This window comes from Notothenia rossii, assembly GCF_949606895.1.
Source record: "Notothenia rossii genome assembly, chromosome: 6".
NCBI lineage: Eukaryota > Metazoa > Chordata > Actinopteri > Perciformes > Nototheniidae > Notothenia > Notothenia rossii.
This window is the reverse complement of record NC_136909.1, coordinates 50,723,303-50,747,312: the sequence shown is the minus strand read 5'-3', so window position 1 is coordinate 50,747,312 and position 24,010 is coordinate 50,723,303. Positions and strand designations below refer to the sequence as shown.

Below are 24,010 nucleotides of genomic sequence, written 5' to 3'. Positions count from 1 at the left end.
TTATATAAACCTCTATTGAAATTGAATATGATGGTAGTACTATTTTATTTTTATTTATTTTTACTAGGAAAGATTTCCTTTTTAACCAACACATTGGGAATTACTATTCAATTTATTTGTGGCCATGTGTAGTTGTTGAGATTTCTTGATCTTTACCAAAGTATTTTCAATGGGCCAGTGTTGTAGGGCTGTCCCGAATACCATTTTTCGTGCTCCGGATATTTGGTAGTAAACAGCAGCGAATATTCGGATATTTGTCCCGCGGGGGGGTTGCGTAGTAATCAGCAGCAAACCGCTTCAAAACTTGTATTTCGGTTCTATTCACGGCATTCATTTTGTTATTCTACAGTATTGTTGTTTTCTAGTTATTTGTTAATGTATACAACCCAATTTGTGTTCTTTGAAATCGAAAAGGATATTGCATTCTATTTGTTACTTTCGTTGCAGTTGTGTAATTTGGCTTGGCTTCCTATTTTAGCGCTGTTGACAGGAAGTTGTTGTTGCTATGGAAACAACGTGGCGGAGATTAACGGAGAAAAGTCATATCTACATATAATAGACGGAGAAAGTAAACGATAAAGTTAAGTGTTATCACCCCCCGAAGAGGCACAAGGTCTTACGTTGATATTGGATATTTCAATAAATTCAATTTGGCAGCCGCAGTGCAGCGCACTGCCAAAAAAAACGAATATCCGAATAACGAAATTGAAAACCGAATAGTACTCAAACGAACGAATATTCGGATATTCGGGTACAGCCCTACAGTGTTGTTGGCAGACTTCAATCCATGTTCAGATAAAATTGTCCTTGAACCTTAGGCGTAACTCACATAAAATAACAAAGACTTCCACTCGTCAAACAGTTTGACTATGCTATACTGTGACACATTTTTTTAGTGCTTGTATTATGAATCACAGTTTTTCATCCTAATAATTGGAAGCCTTGTTGAATCTGAAGGCGTGAGGTTGGGAAGTGGCATGTTGAGAATGAGATGACTATAAAAAGCTGATTTCCCCTCTGTGACATTCCGCTCTCTGACGGCTGACGTCTTCGTTTCTGTTCTCCAGCAGAGAGCCAATTAGTGGTGATCTGTAGGCCCCGGCCCCCGTCTGCCCTGAGAGCATATTATGGCGCATTTCCACTGCAGCACGGTTTAAGCGTGCCGTGCCAAACCCGGCCCGTTTTTTTTTTGCTTTTCCACTAGGGGTAGTTCCGGCTCAGGACTACTTTTTCACCTTTTTTCTGGCCCTCCAAAATCAAGTTTCTTACCGGGCCAACAGCCAATGATCTGAAGCCCAATACAGCAGGCCTCCAGATAATCAACCTCCGTAAAGCTTGTAATGTTATGTTTCTGGTAAACCAGGTGTTTAGTCAACTCTGTTCATTTTGGAGAACAGCCTTCATTTTTCTCAGAGACTTTCATTGTTGAGAATTAAGGTTGCAAAATTCCGGGAATTTTCAAAGATGGAAACTTTCCATGGGAATTAAAGGTGGGGTAGGTAATTCTGGAGAAACCAGCTCGAGTGCGCTAGAATTTGAAAATACACAGCCGGAAGAAATCTTCTAGAAATCTGCCACTTCCTTACAGAGCCCCTCCTCATACACACACACACACGAACGTGCACATAACCAATGAGGGCATGAGATAAGTTTGTGCACAGATGGAAGGCTGACAGGCAGGTAGGCCATCCAGTTACTTTAGCCGGGCCGGCTCAGATGATTGGTCGTGCTTTTTACAGTACTACGGCTTCCACAGACGACATTTTTGTATGGATTTTTTGTCAAAGCACTTCAGATATTCATTGCTATTGGGATGTTAAGAGCATTCCATGGAATATAACAAAGTATATCTCGAGCTGGTTTCTCAAACTTACCTACCCCACCTTTAACTGGAATTTAAGGGAATAAACTGGGAATTTCTAAATTGAAGGTTGGCTCTTCATAGCGAACTTAAATATAGTTGGGGAAAGTATATTTTAGCACAATTTTGACTAAAACAAACAGATGCCATTCAAGTACACTTGAATGTCGATGTCATTCCTCAATCACATGCACATAGCACACTGCTTGCTGCATGGCTATTGAGACCACACCCCCTACAGGAACTGTGCATTCCTCCATCACATCAGCAGTGTAATATTTAACTCAACATTGATGTTTTTGTTCTTCAATGAAACAAATGATTGTTCAATAAAATAATTAAAACTTGTTCTGTTCTACTTACAAATAAATCTGTTGAAATATTTTTTAATCGTATTATTTTGCATGGATGTTTTCTTATGACAAAACAAAATGTTTATATTTATGCTTTGATACGATACAATTTGATTACATTAACCTAAATTCCCAGTTAGTTCCCATGGAAAGTTTCCAATATGGAATATTTTCCCAAAATTCCCCAGCTTAACTTCCCATGGAAATGTACTGCCCCTTTGCAACCCTATTGAGAATACACATTATGTGTTGCAGTATGTTTAGTACGCTTGAAATAGATCCTACTTTCCACCTTCATCTGTAGGAAAAACAATGATTAAGAACATTTGAGAACAGTATCTTTCAATTTTTTCAAATCACTCACAGATTTCTCTCTGGGTGGAGTCCACTAAGTATGTGATGGCCTTATTTTAGGTGTAGCGGCAGTAGGTCACTCAATATGACTGATCGACAGTAAAGGTGTGTGTGTGTGTGTGTGTGTGTGTGTGTGTGTGTGTGTGTGTGTGTGTGTGTGTGTGTGTGTGTGTGTGTGTGTGTGTGTGTGTGTGTGTGTGTGTGTGTGTGTGTGTGTGTGTGTGTGTGTGTGTGTGTGTGTGTGTGTGTGTGTGTGTGTGTGTGTGTGTGTGTGTGTGTGTGTGTGTGTGTGTGTGTGTGTGATGTCCAGTTATACCAGATGTCCTTATAACTAAGGTATTGTTAGGCTAGTGTGTGTGTATAAAATGTCCAGTTATACCAGATGTCCTTATAACTAAGGTATTGTTAGGCTAGTGTGTGTCTGTATAAAATGCCCAGTTATACTAGATTTCCTCATAATTTATGTTTGTTTAAGAATTATAACCATTATCCCTTTTGAGCTCATCATAACAATGACCTCTGTGTTTGTGTGTGTGCATAGGTGAACTCCAAATAGTGGTGCAGGAATGAGTCCTAAAACCAGGAAGTGAGTCAGCATTTCACTACTTCTTGTTCCCTCGTCTCAGAGCCATTGGGATTTCTCTATAGGAATTAGGAAAATATCTGAAATAAGGTCTGTGGTTGACACACATTTAAGAGACGGATCACGTTTTGTTCTACGACATTAAATCCATCAGCAGTAACCCCACTGGTGATTTCTGAAGAGTTGACGTGTTTGAAAAACGATGGTTGTTACCAAGTGGCTGAATAGGACTACAGAAGTCGTGGAGGACGTTGTACGTCATTACAACGAACACGTAAACACTCCTCTAAGTTAGTTAGCCCTGTTCTGCTTGAAAGCAAGTACCTGCTTCCGGAAAACTGTTCAAACAAACGCTTCAACTCGTACCATTTAGAATCTGTATGTTTTAATATGGATCATAAGTTGGCGAGACGTGGAAGCAGCGACCCTGCTTTAGTTAGTTTATAGCATAACGTTAGCATTTTGCTTCTGCAACTCAATCAACTTAATATTGACTTGTCCACTAAAAAGACAACATTTCTCAATATTTCACTTCCTTCTATGATCATTTTAGGGGCTGTGCAGGTTCTATCATATGTCAAGGTCTCTGTCAGAATTAAATCCTCTGTCACTTTTCAATGACAGCCGACTAGTAAAGAGATTGTCAGAAATACTTGTATTGTCCGTCGCAAAATCCCTGCATATGGTTATTAAAAACAGGTGTTTGTCATCAAAGCAACAAGAAAAAAGCTGCATATCTTGATGTTCAGGTCTCTGAACACTGAGGTCTGTGAACATGAGAAAGTGGTCTGCTCTTTGTACCATTGCTCTCCTAAGTTAAATACTTTTTTCTGTTCAACATTTAAAATAAACAGAAGTATTGGGCTACTTTTTCAGTAACAAAATATTGCGCAACACATGTTTGAGGATAATGTCCAGTGAAACCATTATTGTCCTCATGAGTACAGGTTTTCTACAATTATGTGTGTGTGTATATTGTCCAGATATACCATTGTGGTCTTCATAACTCAGGGACTTGCTGTGTGTATGGGTAATGTCCAGCTAATCTCATAAGTCATAATTGTGTCAGGAAACGCCCAGTCCCGCCCCCGTCCTGACAGTCCTGTGGAATTTCAGGTCTACAGATCTCTACACTCTTTTACCAAAACTGAATTCTAAATAGCCAGAAATGTAGCTGAATTTTTTTATGATAAGTTCAAGCACTCTGCTGTCTCTCTACGGCAAAGGGAAAGGTGGGTCCCCATAAGTCAGTGTTTGAACTGGTATGAGGAAAAAGTCCTGACAAACTGTGTGTGTGTGTGTGTGTGTGTGTGTGTGTGTGTGTGTGTGTGTGTGTGTGTGTGTGTGTGTGTGTGTGTGTGTGTGTGTGTGTGTGTGTGTGTGTGTGTGTGTGTGTGTGTGTGTGTGTGTGTGTGTGTGTGTGTGTGTGTGTGTGTGTGTGTGTGTGTGTGTGTGTGTGTGTGTGTGTGTGTGTGTGTGTGTGTGTGTGTGTGTGTGTGTGAGAGATGTCCTTATAACTAAGGTATTGTTAGGCTAGTGTGTGTGTGTGGCTGGCAGTTGTTTGATGCCATTATAGGGGGAATGTGTAGCTGGAGGCAGAGTGTGTTGGAACATGTTGAGACTGGGCAGGCAGATGTAATGAATAGTTTGTTCAGGAAGCTGTGCTCAGACCCGCTCCTCACAACGCACTGTAACACCTCGCTTCAGAGGGATTCTTTCACATGTTTGGAAGAATGTCTTCTTTAACTTCGTGGAAATTATGTTCCGGGTTGTGATATGTGTGGAGCAAAAATTGTGTGTTTTTATTTTTTGATTAAAGGTGGGATACGTACGTGGCCTGCCTGCCTGTCAGCCTTCCATCTGTGCACAAACTTATCTTGTTTGTGTGTGTTGGAGGAGGGGCTCTGTAAGGAAGTGGCAGATTTTTTCCGGCTGTGTATTTTCAAATTCTAGCACACTCGAGCTCGATTCTCCAAAATTACCTACCCTTTAAGTGATTACTTTTGGATTATTTTAATTACAAAGGTTAAATAAAAAAATAAATAAAAGTCATATAGGAAGTTCAGAAATTCTATTTTTCATAAGAAGGAATTAGTTTTTGTTTTAGTGTTTATTTTGTATCTTCAGTGATAACTGCAGAGTTAGTTTTCATCTCTGAAGGGACATAGGATATGAGTGATGTACTCAAGTACAGTGACTCAGGATTTCAACCAGGATACACCCGTGTGCTATTTTTACTAATTTCAAGAGGAAACAACTTTATTTTTACGTGGCATACGGTTCTAACTTATAATTTAAATGATTTAATTATCTATTGGAGGTGTGTGGCGCAGTGGACTTGTGCGTTGGTGTTGGGATCAGGGGAGGTTCAAACCCCACTGCAGTCAGCATGTCGTTGTGTCCCTGAGACACTTCACCCCAAGTTGCTCCTGTGGGGATTGCACACAGTATTGAGTATGTAAGTTGCTTTGGATAAAAGCGTCTAACATGTAATGTAATGTAATCTATTGAGTCCCATTTATAAAAAAATAAATAATAATTTCTTCAATGTTTTTAAAGATTTAAACAATTTTTTTTTTTTTAGGATTGATAGAGTGGTGCAGGAACGAGTCCTAAAACCCGGAAGTGAGTCAGCATTTTACCACTACCGGTTCCCTCGTCTCAGAGTCAACAGAATTTCTCCATAGGATTTTGGAAAATAGCTGGAAATCAGGTTTGTGGTTGAGACAAATTTAAGAGACTGATCATGTTTTGTTCTATGACATTAAATCCATCAGCAGTGAACCCGCTGGTGATATTCTATGGTAGAAATATTACCCACTCTCGCTAATAAACGCTTGATGTTAGGCTTGTGTTTCGTAAAGGTAAAAATGCTTCATATCGTCTGATCGCCTTCTACTCATAAAAAAACAACATGACAATAATATAAATTAATATAATAATGTATTTGTTATATAATTGAACAGCAGATAACACAGAACGTATACAAATAACAAAAAACATCAGAGAAGAAGAACAATAAGAACGAACACATCGATCACAACGCTTCACAAACACTCAAACACAATTGTTGCAAACAATGAGCACCTTGGCTGTGCATTTGCCACACACAGCATCCCCACATTTGTCAGATTTGCAGAACGTTTTATTCTGCATGCAGTGCGCCTTCACCATGCAGGTCATTCTCCTGTGCTCTTCTGCACCAGCACCGCTGAAGGGCAGGTCCGCAAGTGGTGGCGCTTTTGATGCCACCCACTCAGCGCACAGCTCGTGTGCCAGCTGGAGCATGAAGTCCCTTCTCGGTATGTTCTCCTGGCTCATGCAGCTCCTGTACAGCACCCAGGCATTGATGGCAGCGAGATCCAGCACATTATAAAAGACAGCAACGGGCCATCTACGCGTGCCACCTGAGAGAAACATAGGATTTAGTAAAAACGATTGACCAATGCAGTGTTTTCTGTAGGCCTAAAATAATAATAATAATAATAATAACAATAACAATAATAGCCTACCTTTCACCGAATATTGGCGAGCCATTTGATCGAGCACGTCAACCCCCACTTTTGAGTGGTTGTAATATTCCACAGTCTCTGGCTTTTTCTTTCTTTCTGTGGAGATGGCCACATGCTGGTGTTGCGTGCTGAGTATTGTCACGTTTCTCTTCGGCTTGCACTGGTAGACTGAGAGCACCATTTTGTCGCTCTTCAGCACCTTGGTGCTGAACAGCTCAGATCTCCCTTGCACAGAGGGTGGGAGCTCCCGCTTGTTGCGCTTGATGGTTCCCACTAGGCTAGTATTTTTGGCGAGAAGCGCTTAGGCGAGAGGGAGGGAGGTAAAGAAATTGTCTGTGGTTATATTTCTTCCCTTACCAAGAAAGGGCTCCACCATCCTCAGCAACACGTTCTCTCCTAGCCGTTGTGTTGCTGGCCTGCTGGCATCTTTTCCCATGTAAGGGAAGCCATTCAGCATGTATTTGCTGTCAACGTCAGCTGCCAGCCAAAACTTGATGCCAAATTTGTCCGGCTTGTTGGGCATGTACTGTGTGAATGGACATCTTGATTTGGTCGGGAATAGCTGTTCATCCACAGTGATGTCGGACCCTGGCCTGTAGGACGCGATTGAATTTTCGACAAAACGATCCCACACCTTCCTCACGTGCGTAAACTTGTCGGTGGTCAACCGACACCGGCGGGTCTCCTTTTTATCAAAGCGCAGGTAGCGCATGATTTCCCGAAACCTGTTCCTCGACAGTGTTGCATTGAAGAACGTGTTGCCCCACTGCTCGGACCAGAAACTCTCCATCTCAATGTTCTTCCCACAATATGCACCTCTCACATAGAGAAGCGCAATAAAGGCCTTCAGCTCCATAATAGAGACATCCCAGGTGGCTCTGTCTCTCCGCGCTTCAGCAATTGTGCAATCACGGATTTCCTCCAACATTACATTCTCACACAGACACATAAATGCTGTGAGTTTGTCAGTAATGTTGTGACGTGCGTGTGGTGTGGGGCCAGCAGACTCCGTGAGGATGTTCTGTATCTGCCGTCTTCCTGCGCCTCCGCAAGGCTCCATGACCGTCCACACTGTGCTAGGGGTGTAACAACTAATCGACTTAATCGATTAAAATCGATTACCAAATTAGTTGGCAACTAATTCAGTCGTCGATTCGTTGGTGACGTCATCACATGTGTTCTACACCCCGTTAAGCTCCAACGTTATCGCTCTTTTTTATCGGTACAGGAGACATTTAAAACATATGTCATATGTATTATTGCTACATAAACATTATATCGCAGTCTTAGTGTCGCCAACTCAGTTTCTAATATGCAATATGACTACAAAATGCGTCTATAATGTATTTTCGATCTTCCCAATTCAGACGAGAGATCTCTCCCCCGCCTGCTTGCGAGGGGGCGGGGCAGTTTACACACACAAGCAGGAGATGGCGGAGAGAACGCGCTCCGAGGTGTGGTTAAACTTTAGCCGTCTCGATGTGGACAATGCTCGTTACCAAAAGTGCAATAACAGTTTATCATATAAAGGTGGTAAAACGAGCAATTTGTCTAAACACTTAGCAAAAGTGCACCACATTCAGACGGAGGAATGCACCGGGTTCGACTGTCTTTCTAGTAGCTCTGTAGCCCTGTCCACGAGTAACGTTTCCACGTCAGGTGTTATGTATGCTAGCAGCAACACACAGTTAACTCAGTTATAAAAACATAGGTTAATGATTAGAGGTAACTGAGTTATTTTGTTAAAGTTTCAGCTATTCGGTTTACAGTTCTGTCATCACATTATTTAATATGATTTGTTAAAACATTGTTGTTTCTTTTGATGTGAAATATTATGCATTTAATTAAAATAAAAAGCAATGTTAGTTTTGTTCACAATTTGTTTAGTTAGTTTACCTTATTTGTTGTCAAAAGAACCGTTAATACTATCGTTAAAAGGACCGGATCGATAAGCAGTATTGATATAAGTAGTAGTACAGTTAAAACCTTAACGATCCGAATAATCGATTAATCGTTTCATTAATCGATAGATTAATCGATTATCAAATTAGTCGTTTGTTGCAGCCCTACACTGTGCCATCTTTCCCGATCTCTTGGGCTGGTGACGGCTCAGTGGAACACACTAAATAGGAAAGAGGAAAACACTACTTTAGACTAAAGTATATTTCATAAATGTTTATTTGATAATATTACATCCTCGAAAGGCAATGAAAAGATCATTTGTAAAAAGAAAAGGCATTATCTATATGCCTTGATATCTTATAGCCTACGATTTGTAGAAAAGTAGGAAATAAAAAACAAGAATCATCCTACCTTCTGCATGGGCTGGTACAGTAGGCCCATCTGCAAGCGGGGGATCAGGATGGGACGGCCTCACGTTCCGCGGAGGCTCAGGATCGCTGTCAGATGACCCATCAGAGGCAGAACAAACCCAGGACACATCAATCAGTCCTGATACTTCCCCACCATCAGACTCTGCTTCGCTCAGACGGTTTAGCAAGGCTAGGGCCTCCTGTACGTTCATGAGTCTCTTTCTTTTGTCCATTTTGGAAATATAACTGGCTCTCTCTCTCTATCTCTCTATCTCTCTATCTCTGTATCTCTCTATCTCTCTATCTCTCTATCTCTCTCTCTCAATCTATGTATCTCTCAATCTCTCTCTCTATCTACAGCAGTAGACAAAAGGCGTTGCTATAGCAACACGTCATGTTTATGTTTACGCGGGAAATCAATAGCGCGAGGAGCGCTGCATTTCTATCAGGTAAATATTACCCGCTGGCGGAAATAGGTATTTGGGCGATCTTTTCAATCTGACTCCATATTGACAATTTTTAACAACACAGGGTGTTACATACACACTTTCAGGAAAAGTCACGGACTGGGATACGTTAATATTTTATTGAAAAAAAGTTACATACAATAAAAAAACAGCTGCGGGTAAAATTTACCCGTTAGCGGTTCGAGTGTTAAAAAACAACTATGAAACACTATATATATTATACTATAGTTATACTATTTAAAATAATATAGGAATACTACAAAGATCTAGTTACATAGTATTACTATTGAAATATTATAGGGCTACTATAGCTAATAAAATGACACTACAGAAAAAACTATAGTAATACGATAGCAGGTGAAAATACTACAGAACACTACAAACTTTCTATAGGACACTATACAACTCTTACAGTATACTAGAGTAATACTATAGTTAATTTATAGTTCATCTCGTAAGAAATGCGTACAGCAGACAGTAGCTAGCAGTTTTCGACAGATACAGCCCACTCAAAAATATATTGTTTTATATAAAATTAATTAATATATATAAAATTAATTAATATATATATACCGGACAATTGTTATTTGTTCCTACTCGGAACCGAGTTTTGCTTCCCAACCCTGCCACTGTGCTACACGTCCCGCCCCGCCCTGCCCCCGTCTCAGTACAGAAAGCGGCGAGATGCATTTCCTTAGGAATCGACAAGCAGAACCGAAACTAACATTTCTAAACGAACAATGTCGGACAATTTGCGAATTAGTTCTGCCTTTTGTAAACTTAATTTATCAATAATTTTTCAATAAATGAGGGCGAAAAATGTCACTTGTCCACGGACAAGTCAATTGAAAGATCTACTTGTCCGATATTGTAAATAACACGTCCCGGACGGTGGGACGTGTGCTTTTTCGCACACTGGTGTGTAAAAGCACATTTTCCACTCGTGAGTAGCTTGTTTTGCGGCTAGAATATTGACCCAAATCTGACTCCATACAGAACTGTCATCATCTCAGTGTAGTGGGCATTTTGAAAGGTTTAGCTTAGGTTTAGTGTTTTATTCCATATCAGACCACAACGTGCTACAAGTAGTGGGCATTTTGAAAGGTTTAGCTTAGGTTTAGTGTTTTATTCCATATCAGACCACAACGTGCTACAACTTGGTCAAAGAGACAGAATATAAAGTAAACAATTATTGAAATATGAATGTGTATATGTTTGCAAATTACTTTTAATGCTGCCAAACTGTACAATAAGCGGCACACAGCTAACATATAGCATGCAGCACTTCGCACAAGCTAACACATCATAGCATACACACGGTCTGCATCGGGATAATACTGTGGTATTACATGGGATTAGTTTTGTATCATAAAGATAAAGCAACACTTTCTCAGAATAAAGCAACACTATGAGTTTAAAAGAAAAAAAAACTAAGTCAAGCAAAATAAAATAAATTTAAAAAATAAAACTAAGTTGCAAACAAATCATTTGTGTAATCATGTAAAGTATAAGTATTTTTTCTTTGTTTTAAAATAAGTTTTTGTTTGCAGTTCTTGTTTCTTCTTTCTCAATGATCAGACTTTTGCTCTCGCTGCAGGTTTCTCGTTTGCGCTCCCTCATTTTTCGTTTGAGATTTTGACACAAACATCCCAGGTGGGCGGAACTTTCAGGGGTGCATCCCCATTAGCTACTCAGTTTTTGAGTGACAGCCCACTACACCACAGATCATACAGTGCAACTCATGCAGCAAACTCCGGAGTCCACTCGGCCACCTTAGTGTCGGTGCCTCCTGGGGAGTTTTCATGAACATATCGGACTTCTCTTATGGATTGCTGTGCATTAGACTTGTGTTGTGTAGTTTATACTTTATTCCAACTTTAAATATTTTAATACCTGAACACACTGCTGCTGTTAAATAATTTCCCAATTTGGGATTGATAAAGTGTCTGTTTGTCTATTATTTATTTTATAGATTAAAAAAACACATCTATGTATTTTCAAGCTAAAGGTGATACACAATATAAACTATACTGTTATTTTTTCAAAGACATGTTACATTTCAAAAGCATATATTGCTATGTTTAGGACAAACAATTAAAGACTGCTTTAATTTAACAAATTCTACAATATAAAAGTGGCAGATTTGCTTTATGAAACAGAGCAGACCTAGGCTGCATACCAACACAATTAGGAACATGCTCACATCTCACTATGTTGGTCTGAAGAGCAGAAGCATTCATACACAATGGATAAAAACGGTGTTGTCTCATTCTATATCATTTGAGAAAATGATATACATTTAGCATTCAAAATTTGACATACTATTCCTAGCCTGAGGAAGATCTGAATAATCAACAGATTTGAATGGAATCTCTAACATTTTCATGTAGAATAAAGACAAAAGAGTGATTATACAAATTACATTTATTGAAATTTGAACCAGAAGATGAAGTCTCAAAGAATGTTTTAAATAAAAGGACATAAAACAAAAAGGTGGATAATAATAACATCTATTAAATGTATATGTAAAGACATTTGGTCAAATGAAATGACACTGAGCCAGTGATAACAGTAACGCCAGCGTGGATGAAGCTGGCAGGTCTTTCTTCATGCCCCCCCTCCGTGCTGTCCCCTCAGAGGAAGTGGGAAAACGGGATAAGACTCTGGACAACACGCTGTCTCAATGATCCACACTGTTAATATGAGAGGAAAATAAATGTTTTAGGCATAGGCGGCGCGTGAGGCTCAGGTTTGGGAAGGCTACTTTTTTTACCTGACGCTGCCTGCCTCCGGCGTCTATATCAATCACTCAATCAATCAATCAATGTTTATTTATATAGCCCAATATCACAAATGTTACATTTGTCTCAGTGGACTTCACAGTTTGTACAGAATATCAGTATGACAATACGACACCCTCTGTCCTTAGACCCTCACATCGTACAAGGAAAAACTTCCAGAGAAAACCCACAGTTTAAAGGGAAAAATGGGAGAAACCTCAGGGAGAGCAACAGAGGAGGGATCCCTCTCCCGGGACGGACAGACGTGCAATAGATGCCGTGTGTAAATTGAAAAGATAATACATTTGCAACATAGGTAGTCCAAATGTTTGGAAATGCATGTGTGTATAATAGGAAGATGAATCCACGAGGATATCCATCCAGGACTTATGATCCAGGACCACAGCCACGACTCAAGATCCAGGACTCGCAATCCATGACACAGGACCGCAGGATCATCCATGACTCCGGATCCCGGCGTATATAGACACCAAAAAGAAAGAAATTTGGGGAAGCTGGGTTAATCGGAACATGAGAGTACACAGGTATAGACAGAGAGAAGGAAGAAGTAAGATGTCCCCCGACAAACTAAGCCTAATCAGCCCTAACTATAAGCTTTATCAAAAAGGAAGGTCTTAAGCGCACTCTTAAAAACGGATAGGGTGTCTGCCGCCCGAACACAAACTGGAAGCTGATTCCACAAAAGTGGAGCTTGATAAGAAAAGGCTCTGGCTCCCATTGTACCTTTAGAGACTCGAGGAACAACCAACAACCCTGCATTCTTGGAACGCAATGCCCTAGTAGGACAGTAGGGTATAATGAATTATTTAAGGTAAGATGGCGCCTGCCCATTAAGGGCTTTGTAGGCGAGAAGAAGAATTTTAAATTCTATCCTGTGTTCTATAGGGAGCCAGTGTAAGGCAGCCAGAACAGGAGTAATGTGGTCCCTTTTCCTAACTCTGGTTAGTACACGAGCTGCAGCATTTTGAATCAACTGACGAGACTTGACTGACTTCTTTGTACTCCCTGATAATAAGGAGTTACAATAATCCAGCCTTGAAGTAACAAATGCATGGACTAGTTTCTCTGCATCATTTTGAGGCAAGATATGCCTGATTTTTGCAATGTTACGTAGATGGAAGTAGGCGGTCCTTGAAATAGATTTTATGTGGGTGTTAAAGGATAAATCCTGATCAAATATAACACCAAGATTCCTTGCAGTCTCACTGGAGGCCAAATTAATGCCATCCATAGTTAGTATATCTTTAGATAATTTGTTTGGTAGATTCTTCGGGCCAAGTACAATAACTTCAGATTTGGTCGTGTTTAACATCAAAAAATGTAAGGTCATCCACGTTTTTAAGTCCTTGAGGCAGTGTTGAATTGTATTTAGATAATTAATTTCATCAGGCTTGATTGATAAATATAGTTGAGTATCATCCGCATAACAATGAAAGTTTACAGAATGATTCCTTATAATATTGCCTAACGGAAGCATATATAGTGTGAACAAAATAGGTCCAAGCACTGAGCCCTGTGGCACTCCATGGCTAACTTTGGTTTGCATGGAAGATTCATCGTTGACACGTACAAACTGAGAGCGTTCAGATAGATAGGACCTAAACCCGCCTAAAGCAGTTCCCTGTATGCCAACTAAGTGCTCTAGTCTTTGCAATAGGATGTCATGGTCGATAGTATCAAATTCAGCACTAAGATCGAGCAAGACAAGAATAGAGACAAGTCCCTTGTCTGAGGCTATTAGAATGTTATTTGTGACTTTAACCAGAGCTGTCTCTGTGCTATGTTGTGTTCTAAAGCCAGACTGAACATCTTCAAATAAATCATAGTTTTTTAAGTAATCACACAGCTGTTTTGCGACTGCTTTCTCAAGAATCTTTGAGAGGAACGGAAGATTAGAAATAGGTCTATAGTTGGCTAAAACCTCTGGATTGAGGTTGTGCTTTTTAAGAAGCGGTTTTATCACTGCTACTTTGAATGATTGTGGAACATAGCCTGATAATAAAGACATATTCATAATATTTAATAAAGAAGTGCTAATTAATGGAAAAACTTCTTTTAACAGATTAGTTGGAATCGGATCTAAGATACACGTTGATGGTTTAGAAGAGAGAATCATTCTAGTTTACTATCTAGTGTAATATTAGAACTTACGTTTCCGGGAGCTGTTGATAACACTATACTGGTCAAAGGCAAGAGGTCATTAATTTTGTTTCTAAGAGTAACAATTTTATCGTTAAAAAAACACATACAATCATTAATACTGAGTGCTATGGGAATAGAAGGCTCAGTCGAGCTGTGGCTCTCTGTCAGCCTGGCTACAGTGCTGAAAAGAAATCTTGCATTATTCTTATTCTCATCTATTAATGAAGAGTAGTAGGCTGCTCTCGCTTTACGCAGTGCTTTCTTATATTCATTGAGAGTAATATGCCAAATTAAACGAGATTCTTCAAGTTTAGTGGAACGCCATATCCTTTCAAGTTGTCTCGACTTTTGCTTTATTTTGCGGGTTTCGGCATTATGCCATGGAGCTAATCTATGTTTTATTTTCTTCTTTTTCAAAGGAGCAACAGATTCTAATTTTATTCGCAGCGCATCTGTAGCACTATCAACAACATGATCAATTTGGGGTGGTGTACATTTTGTATAAGTTTCCTCCCTTACATTCAGACATGCTATCGAGTTAAGTATTGGTGGAATCTCTTCCTTAAATTTGGCTATAGCACTAACAGATAGGTTTCTGCTGCAGGAGCTTTTGACTAATGCTTTGTAGTCTAGTAACAGTACTTCAAAAGTTACTAAGAAATGGTCGGATAAAGCAGGATTATGCGATTCGACTAATAGTTGCTCAATTTCAATACCATAAGTGAGAACAAGGTCGAGAGTGTGATTATAGCAGTGGGTTGGTTTATTTACACTCTGACAGAAACCAACAGAATCTAATATAGAGTTAAATGCAACAGTAAGGCTATTTTTATCATCGTCAACATGAATATTAAAGTCACCTACGATAATTACTTTATCTGTTTTAAGTACCAAAGTTGATAAAAACTCAGAGAATTCTGATAAGAATTCTGAATAAGGACCTGGTGCACGGTACACTGTAACAAATAAGATTGGCTGCAAAGTTTTCCAGGTCGGATGCGTAAGACTAAAAACAAGGCTTTCAAAGGAGGTATAATTTACATTTTTGTTTAGTATTGATAAGTAAACTTGAGTCAAAGATTGCTGCAACTCCACCTCCTCGGCCCGTGCCTCGGGCAATATGAGTATTGATATGGCTGGGTGGAGTGGCCTCATTTATGCTGACATATTCTTCATGTCTCAACCAAGTTTCAGTGAGACAGCATATATCAATATTATAATCTGATATTAAATCATTTACCAATATTGCTTTAGATCAGGGGTCCCCAAACTTTTTTCTCTGGGGGCCACATTATCGTTCCTGACTGTGATGAGGGGCCGGGATCGATTATGTGGGCTGTATACTAGGCCACTGCCTGTTATAGCCATAATTTCTAGCACAAAATAGTTCATCATTACAAGTGATTTGCAAAAGAAGTGAGTACTTCACATGTTTTTCAATTTGAAATACCACAGGTATTCCTTTTATTTTCTAATAACAACCATGTAAAAATAGCAAGGAAAGGTTAGAAAAACATGGTGATTGACAGTTTATGAGTGATACAATAGAAATGGTAGGCCTATATTACAGTGAGATGAGAAATCATCAAGACAAGAAACTTGGTGAACAATATATCAACTAACCAACTCTTATTTGTATATTCAGGTGAGATTTTTTTTGTTCAAGGTGAAAATGCAATGAGCACCCAAACACTTTTACAGCACAATTATCATCCCTTTGAAATAGGAGATTGAGATGAGGGGCAGTGCTTAAAGAGGAGAAAGAGGAGAGAGAGGAGAGAGAGGAGAGATAGGGAGGGAGAGAGGGAGAGAGAGAGACAACGATGGAGAGGCAGATGCTGAGAGAAGAGATTGGGAGGAGAGACTGAGCAGTAAACCCTCGGCAGGTTAAACTAGAAGAGAGTAACAGAATGGGAAGTCAGCAATATGTGCAGTAGGTGAACTGAATTGGTACTTGTAGCCAGGGTGGAAGGAAGGATGGATGGGCAGTGATCTTTGAGGTCAGCAGTTGCAGTCCCCTCTCTTGCTGCCTGGAAACCTGGCATAAAGGGATGACATTGGACACATTCAGTAAATTACATAAATATGCTGCCTGTTGTTCCTTGTGATGTGATTTTACAAATACAGTGTAGCATTATTCATTAAAATTCATTAAAAACATTAATCATATTTCATCAAAAAATCATAGTTCATGTTTACAGCCATATACAATTGTAATAGTTAAAATCAGTATATTTACCATATCAGTGTGAACTGTGTGCTTGCTTCTGGCTGGTGAGAAGTCCGATGTCTGGGTGTAGCCTAGTGGTTGCCAGTCTCAAAGTTTGATGCAAATGTTCATCTGAGAGTCTGTTCCTCGTTGGATTTTTTATTTGCTTCATGCGGGAAAACGTCTGCTCGCAGGTGTAGGTGCTGCCAAAAACGGTACACATCTTCAGAGCATGTTGTTTAATGTTTGGGTAAGTGCCCTCTGGTAGCTCAGCATAGAACTCAAGGAGGTGGTCAGGCTTGAATGCGTCTTTAAGGACATCACAATTCTGCAGCTCGGCTAGTTCAAACTGAAGAGAGGGAAGTGCGTCGTCAATGTCAGCAGCAAAGGGGTTCTGGAACAGACTTATGTCTTTGTTGTTGACATGAAGCTCGCGGAAGCGCACACTGAACTCTCGCTGCAGCATCTCCAGGGCATCTTTGCACTTCGCGACTGGGAAAGGGGCGGCTGGTTTCTCGGCGCAGTAGCTTTGGGTGGCAGGGAGATGTGTGAAGTCCAGCTTTTGGACCTGTCGCACAAGGAGCTGCAGTTTGACCTCGAATGCTTTTATGTGGGAATACATGTCGCTGATGAGATTCCATTTGCCTTGGAGCTGTAGGTTGAGGTGGTTCAACAGTTCAGTCACATTAGTTAAAAACGCGAGGTCCCATTTCCACTCCGGGTCGGTCAGCTCCCGTACCGTTTCACCTTTAGACTGGAGGAAGGTGTTGATTTCGGGCAGCAGGTCGTAGACACGGCGCAATACTTTGCCTCGACTTAACCACCGGATTTCGGTGTAGTACAGCACATCCTGGTGAGCAGACCCCAGCTCGGAGAGAAAGGCCTGGAACTGCCTGTGTTTCAGCCCATTTTTCCGGATGTAGTTGACACAGTGCACAACCACCTTCATCACAGACGCCCACTTCAAAACTTTGCAGCACAGTGCTTGCTGGTGAATCAGGCAGTGGACTTGAATCGGTGGGGCGAGACCTCGTTCCTCGAACTCACCGTTCAAGCGCCCTACTAGACCCCTCGTAGATCCGACCATGCTAGGCGCACCATCTGTAGTGACACTGGCAAAATTAGCCCATTGCAGACCAAGTTCACCCATTGTTTTGCACACTTCGACAAAAAGGTCTTCTCCAGTTGTTGTGCCTTTTAGGCTTCTCAGTGATGCCAGCTCCTCTGACGGCCCGTCTACACTACAGGCATGAAAAAATCTTGGAGCTGGGCGTGTCTGAAGCTTGGCGATTTTTTGCGAGCAACCAATCATATGAATCTCCCGCCCCCGACATACAAAGCAATAGCAATGTTAAAACGAAGTAAACTGGATATAAACTCTCCAAACAGGCGAAAAAACGATCAGTTTCACCCACTGTCTCTGCCACCTCCCTCCATGCCTGGTTCCTCCGGTTTGTATCCCGGTAAATAGTTCCGGTCGTAAAGAACCGGGTGATTTGCTACCGTAATATCTCGTTTGGAATATGAGGAAATGAACTGCGGTCTGGCTCTCCCAGCTTGCACGCGGTTTGATTGGCTGCGCTTGCACTGGCGGGATTTGCATAAACGGGATTTCATTGGCTGATGCCAAGCATCGAGCCTCAAAAGTTGAACATTGTTCAACTTTTGATGCCGATAGATGCTCGTGATGCTTGTAAAGCCATGCCATGCTCCCCACAATGCAGTTCGGCGAAGATTAAAAATCTTCTACGTCACCCCATTCAAGTGAATGGGCGAAGCGTTGAAAGCATTTTTTGATGCCTGTAGTGTAGACGTACCGTGACACTTCAAAACGTGTGTTGACTCCACGAATAAAAATCAACAGTTGTGCCGTGTCCTGTACGTCATTACTTTCATCCATGGCTAAAGCAAAACACTTGAATTCTGCGGCTCTCTCTCTCAGTTGGTCAAACACGTTTCCCCCCATCTCCTCAATTAGTCTCGTCATCGTTTGTGCTGAGAGACTCACCCCACGGAAGGCATCTGTCTTCTCGGGACACACCTCCTCGGCCACAGCCAGCATCATGGCCTTCCTGAATTCTCCGTCTGTGAACGGCTTGCCGTGGGTAGCCAGTAGGTTAGCTACTTTGTAGCTAGCTCGGACAGCAGCCAGGTTGACCCGGGATTGACGAAGGAAGGCATCCTGTTGAACAGCTAGTCCGCCTTTCAGACGCCGAACCTTATCATCTCTCGCTAGCCCGCTCAAGCTAGCATACTCTCTGTGCCGGGTTTCGTGATGGCGGCGAAGGTTGAATTCTTTAAACACGGCCACATTTTCTTTATATATAATACAAATGGCACGGTCCTTCCATTGAACAAAAAAATAATCCTTGGTCCATTGTTCTTTAAAAACCCGACACTCTCTGTCAATTTTCCTCACTTTACTGCACGCCATTACACTGCTGTTCAACTGTAGCATAATATTTTCTGCGCATGACTTCGATCAGCTTGTAAGGTGGCGGAAATTCGGTCATAAACATACGTCATATAAATAATACAGACACACATATTAAATTATATAAAATATAAATGGTTAATAAAAAAATATTTTAGTGTTAAAAAAACAAGATGCAAATGTAACAGATGTCAACCAGAACGTTACATAACGTTGCTTTTAAAGCGTGATAGAGGCGCTGGCGATCTGATTGACAGTTCCACTGTTTGGCTCATGGCCACTACCAGAGCCGCTCTGGCCACTACATACTGAAGGCCTCGAGTTCTAATCTCAGGTGACGGAATGAACAGCGATTACCGCCCTCGTTTGGAGAGTCATGTTATTATTTCACAAAACAAGTTGGACAACTAAAATAAAATATTTAAAAACATATTTTATAATTTTATTTTATTTTTTTCTTCTTTGGGCCAGTTCAAATGGTGAGGTGCAGAGAGGTGGAGGCCGGTCAAAGGGGCGTGGCGGGCCGTAGTCTGGCGAACCCTGCTTTAGATGCTAGAGATCTTATGTTTAAGAGACCACATTTAATCTTCCTGTTTTGTTGCACTGTAGTAGTTGTTACATTTACTTTTATTAGGTTATTATGTATGACACCTCTATTAGGTTTTACCTTAAATTGTCCTTGGGCAGACACGCACACTGTTAATATTGGGTATTTTATTGGGTTCGGGATTCCTATGGATGACTGCCCAGGAGAGAGCGCAGAGAAGCGTGTAAGACTGCGACTCTGCCTCCTGGTCTCAACTCCAGTTTGTCATGGATTAAGTCCACAAAGCCCTGAAATGTTTGCCGAAATGAGATTTGCACCTTCCAAAGTAGGATGAATGCCATCTCTCTTAATCAGACCAGGCTTTCCCCAGAAGGCTGTCCAATTATTTACAAAGCCCACATTGTTTGCTGGGCACCACCAAGACAACCAGCGCTGAAATGATGACATGCGGCTATACATGTCATCATTGATCAGATTGGGGAGGGGACCAGAGAAGATTACGGTGTCCGACAATGTTTTAGCATAACTACACACCGACGCCACATTAAGTTTGGTGCATTCTGATTGGCGTAAACGAACATCATTTACCACCGACGTGAATAACAATCCTACTGTATTTACGTTTATTTTTAGCCAGCAGTCTAAGATGCGCCTCAACGTCGCCCGCTCTGGCCCCCGGAATGCATGTGACTGTGGATGCTTCGGTCTCTAAATTCACGTGTCTCATAATAGAGCTACCAATAACCAGAGTTGGCTTCTCAGCGGGTGTCTCGCTGATTGGGGAATATCTGTTAGATACGTGAACGGGTTGGTGGGGACCTGCGGGGTTTCGCGTTATGCCCCTTCTGAACAGTCACCCAGTCTCCCTGCTGCTCGGGAGTTGCCGGGGGACGGCTAAGAGGAGCTACCTTTTGCCGGTCCGCACCGGCTAACATGGGCTTTACTGTAGCTGAGTTATTTTCTAAGATGCGGAGCCGGGCTTCTATGGCTATGATTCCCGCCTCCAACCTAACAACTATACTACATTTAACACATGTATCGGTACCAGTAAAGGAGGTAGGGAAGTAACCAAACATGAGACAGTTAGAGCAGGAAATAGCACCCGAGGGTGGGGAAAGAGCCATGGCTAGCTATCAAGCTAAAGTAGCTACCGTTAGCAAACCCGAAAAGAGTGTAGGCATCTGTGGAGTTACAGTCGCTAAGAGAAGGAGAGTTGTTAGTGCTTAAGCTGTAGTAACGTGTGATTACAACGTCAGGCAGTTGCCGTGATCAAGAGTTTTAAAAAGATCGATTAAGTTATCAGCAACAGAACAGGCACACGGGATACCCGGAGATGACAACAACAACCGGAAGTTACAACATGCTTACCGCAATAGTGGTCCGTGTAGAAACGGAGATCAACTCAGTGAAAGCACCGCCTGCTGACAGATCAGAGCTCAGTGTGCGGAGTTTAAATCTATCAAGTCATATTACAGGATAAAGGAAATACAGTTAAACTGCTGTATGCAGAGAAGACGCAGTTTATCATTCATATCACATCATCAATCAGATCATCGATCATATAATATCACAATATTTCCTTATCTGAGTCAGCTTCTCGAGCCGTATCTGGCCGTGCAACACTTATATTGTCACATACTGTATGCAGACGTATTATTTTAAGCAACACATTAAGTTGACGAAACACTCAACTCAAATGTAATTAAAGTCAGTTCCACTCCTGTCTTAAGCACGGTGGACCCCCCACCCACCGTTTTTTTTCGAGGCTGTGTCTCAGGGCTTCTTAACATTTATGAAACTATTAATGTGTAGCACCAGATTAACGGGAAGAATCTCAGCTAACTGAAGATATGAACCATTTTTACCAAAACAAAACACAAGGGTGACAAGTAAAAGCCTTCATAATATTGATAGGAAGGTTTGGTGTATCTACGTGCTACTGAAGTTGACATTTCGAACTCAGAGTAGGAGAAAAAACTCATTTTGAGAAAACGACCTTTAAAGATTGCAGTGAGGCGCTAGCTAAACCCTCCTGTTCTTTGGATGACAGCTTGTGTCTCGACGCACTCCTTGAAGGTATTTCATGTTCGGGGTCATTTGTTTTTTGTATAACCTTGCTTCGTGCAAGTGACAATTGTTGTCGTCTTCTCTGTGAATGTTTTTTTCGCCGTTCTTTTTGCCATTTTGAGATTTCAATTTCTAGCGGAAAGCTAACCAGGAAGTGTTTTAGCACACCACGTGACGCATCTGAACGAATCACGTTGTCTTAAATTGACACCAGCCAATGAGATTTAGTTTCTTGGTTTAAGACCCCTTTGTACTTTCACGATTGGTTGCTGATACAAAGGAAATGACCCTATTTGGCTCCGATGAGATTGTGCAGGAAAGACACAGCTTTCCAATGATATCTCTGATGACATTGTGCACACAGCGGTGTCAGTACTTTGTTACATTAGAATGCTAACTTTTGTTGAATTTAGGAGAAATCTACAGACGCAAATAGACAAGCTATAGTAAAATAAACACTTAAATGTGTATTTCGTACGTTTTCCTTCCAAAAGACTGAAAGAAAACATGTTATAGAATCAAAATAGCACAAAATCTCAAAATTGACCAGTACTTGAAAAACGATGTTTTTGCCTGCCGTGTCTCGCCTTAAGTTACCCTTATTACTTATCGAAACTGCACATACAATATATCCGATTAAAGCTGAGACTCCACACAGATGTTAACAGCATTCCAACTAACTGTTATTCTACGGACGAAAAGTTTATTATTATTCCACCGACTTATTTTGCCGCGCTTCTCCTCCAGCCTTGAACATCGCAGAAACTCCGTTCAAACATCAAAATGTTCAGTTCGGTCGGGAATCGATTGCTATTACTTTTCTCATTCATAACTTTCATAATTCCAGAGATACTTCCCATAATACATCACATTTTTAACCATTGAAGTCAATGGAGAAATTCTTCAACTTCAACAAATCTTCATGCGACTTCAACTGCTAACTGTTCCTTAATACTTTCACCCAGAAACCTCAGTCCAACTTTAAAATATCACACATCTTTCTGACATTATTTGTGTAAAACATTTTTTGAATCTGATTCTCACTTTTAGAGATATTAAACATTGTTCAGACCTTGTTAAAGAGGTTTTCTTCAGATTTTAACATTAACTAGACCAGTGGTTCTCAACTGGTCAGGCCACGGGACCCACTTTTTCCTTAGTCAATAGATCGCGACCCGAAATGTTGTACCACTCAAATCTATTCAACAAAAAATCCTGCAGTAATATATAGTCTTTGCAGCATACAATATTAATTAAAGTGAAGTACAGTGCATATGTCCCTTATATCCCTTCACAGAACAAAAGAATGCTTTTAAATAAGGTTTAATGAGATGATGGAATCAAAGCTGAACTGTATAACATAAAAAGGCACACATGCTGAAAACCCAACCCCAGAAGGGGATCTGGGGGGATTCTCCCCTAGGAGATTTTTTAAAATACTAACATATAAACTACCCATTCTGGTACACTCTGAGAAGAAAATAAATAGATGTATTACAACATATGAATAATATTTTATGCCATTGTTTGTTTTTCACTTTGTTCTGACAGCTTGCTGCTCCACACAGAGAGAAGAGCAAAGAAAATAAATAAAGGTTTGACTTTTTCCCCCCCCAAAAAAAAATGTTTTTTCACTCGCACATCTGGATCGCGACCCACCAGTTGAGAACCACTGAACTAGACTGCGTGATGTCACAGCTAGAGGGAAGAACACCTTGAAATTTGCCTTCATATATTTTTTTAAAACTGCCATAATTCCCAAACCCTACATTCCTGAGACATCATTTATCATGACAAACGTAGGAAAACATCTCGTAGCTTGAAAAATTACAAATAATTAAGCAACAAATAATTAAACAAAATGCCTCTTGAAGGCATGAAGTTACAAAAACGTTCAAAATCCCTCCATTAAAGCCCATTGTAATTTCAGGCTGATATTTCCTCACGGCAGCAGCCGCACACCTTTAGTTAAACTGCCAAAAAGACCACATTAATAACCCGAAACTACACACAAATTACACTTCAGATACTCAACTTCCTTGACGCGATCAAGAGAAGAGAGAGAGTAATGTAACCTCCTAATGTATTGTATAACTCCTATGAAAATGTTCAAAAAGTGCTCAAACTTCACATGTGTACTAACAGTCCAGCCGTGAAGACATCTACGGGACAGTTTTGAGACTTCTTCAAATGCCATTGCCATGGCAACACAATGCTCGCCTTGAAACACGATGTGGCTGTAAGTTCAATCGACACCGTCCAATCGTCCCCCAATCTTCACTTGTATATCACCGGTCCATGCCTCAACAGCTCTACGCCAAGTCTGAGATCTCACCATATGCCGTTTCCATGGAAACGCATCCCTCGC

At 40.8% G+C, this 24,010-nt stretch overlaps 3 protein-coding genes across 6 annotated transcripts in view; 1 reads left to right on the top strand and 2 right to left on the bottom strand.

Annotated features, from left to right (window-relative positions):
• The window catches only part of ndst2a (N-deacetylase/N-sulfotransferase (heparan glucosaminyl) 2a), an 86,193-nt gene that overhangs the window by 2,770 nt on the left and 59,413 nt on the right, over positions 1-24,010 (top strand). The window contains exons 2-3 of one of the 4 annotated variants that reach the window (XM_079687219.1): positions 5,736-5,864; positions 9,336-9,424. The exons of 2 other annotated variants lie outside the window; for them this stretch is intronic. The gene's annotated coding sequence lies outside the window, so the exon portion shown is untranslated. The remainder of the gene's footprint in view (positions 1-5,735; positions 5,865-9,335; positions 9,425-24,010) is intronic. One more of the 4 variants, XM_079687218.1, reaches the window with a different exon arrangement.
• On the bottom strand, positions 5,873-9,326 carry LOC307043041 (uncharacterized protein). Its single transcript, XM_079687237.1, has 2 exons — positions 6,664-9,326; positions 5,873-6,558 (listed from the first exon to the last, which is right to left on the bottom strand). The coding sequence occupies exons 1-2, from the start codon at positions 6,842-6,844 to the stop codon at positions 6,209-6,211; spliced, it is 531 nt and encodes a 176-aa protein (XP_079543363.1). The 5' UTR covers positions 6,845-9,326; the 3' UTR covers positions 5,873-6,208.
• On the bottom strand, positions 16,265-18,582 carry LOC307043035 (general transcription factor II-I repeat domain-containing protein 2-like). Its single transcript, XM_079687225.1, has 2 exons — positions 16,625-18,582; positions 16,265-16,423 (listed from the first exon to the last, which is right to left on the bottom strand). Exon 1 carries the CDS (start codon positions 17,904-17,906, stop codon positions 16,629-16,631), a length of 1,278 nt encoding a protein of 425 aa, XP_079543351.1. The 5' UTR covers positions 17,907-18,582; the 3' UTR covers positions 16,265-16,423; positions 16,625-16,628.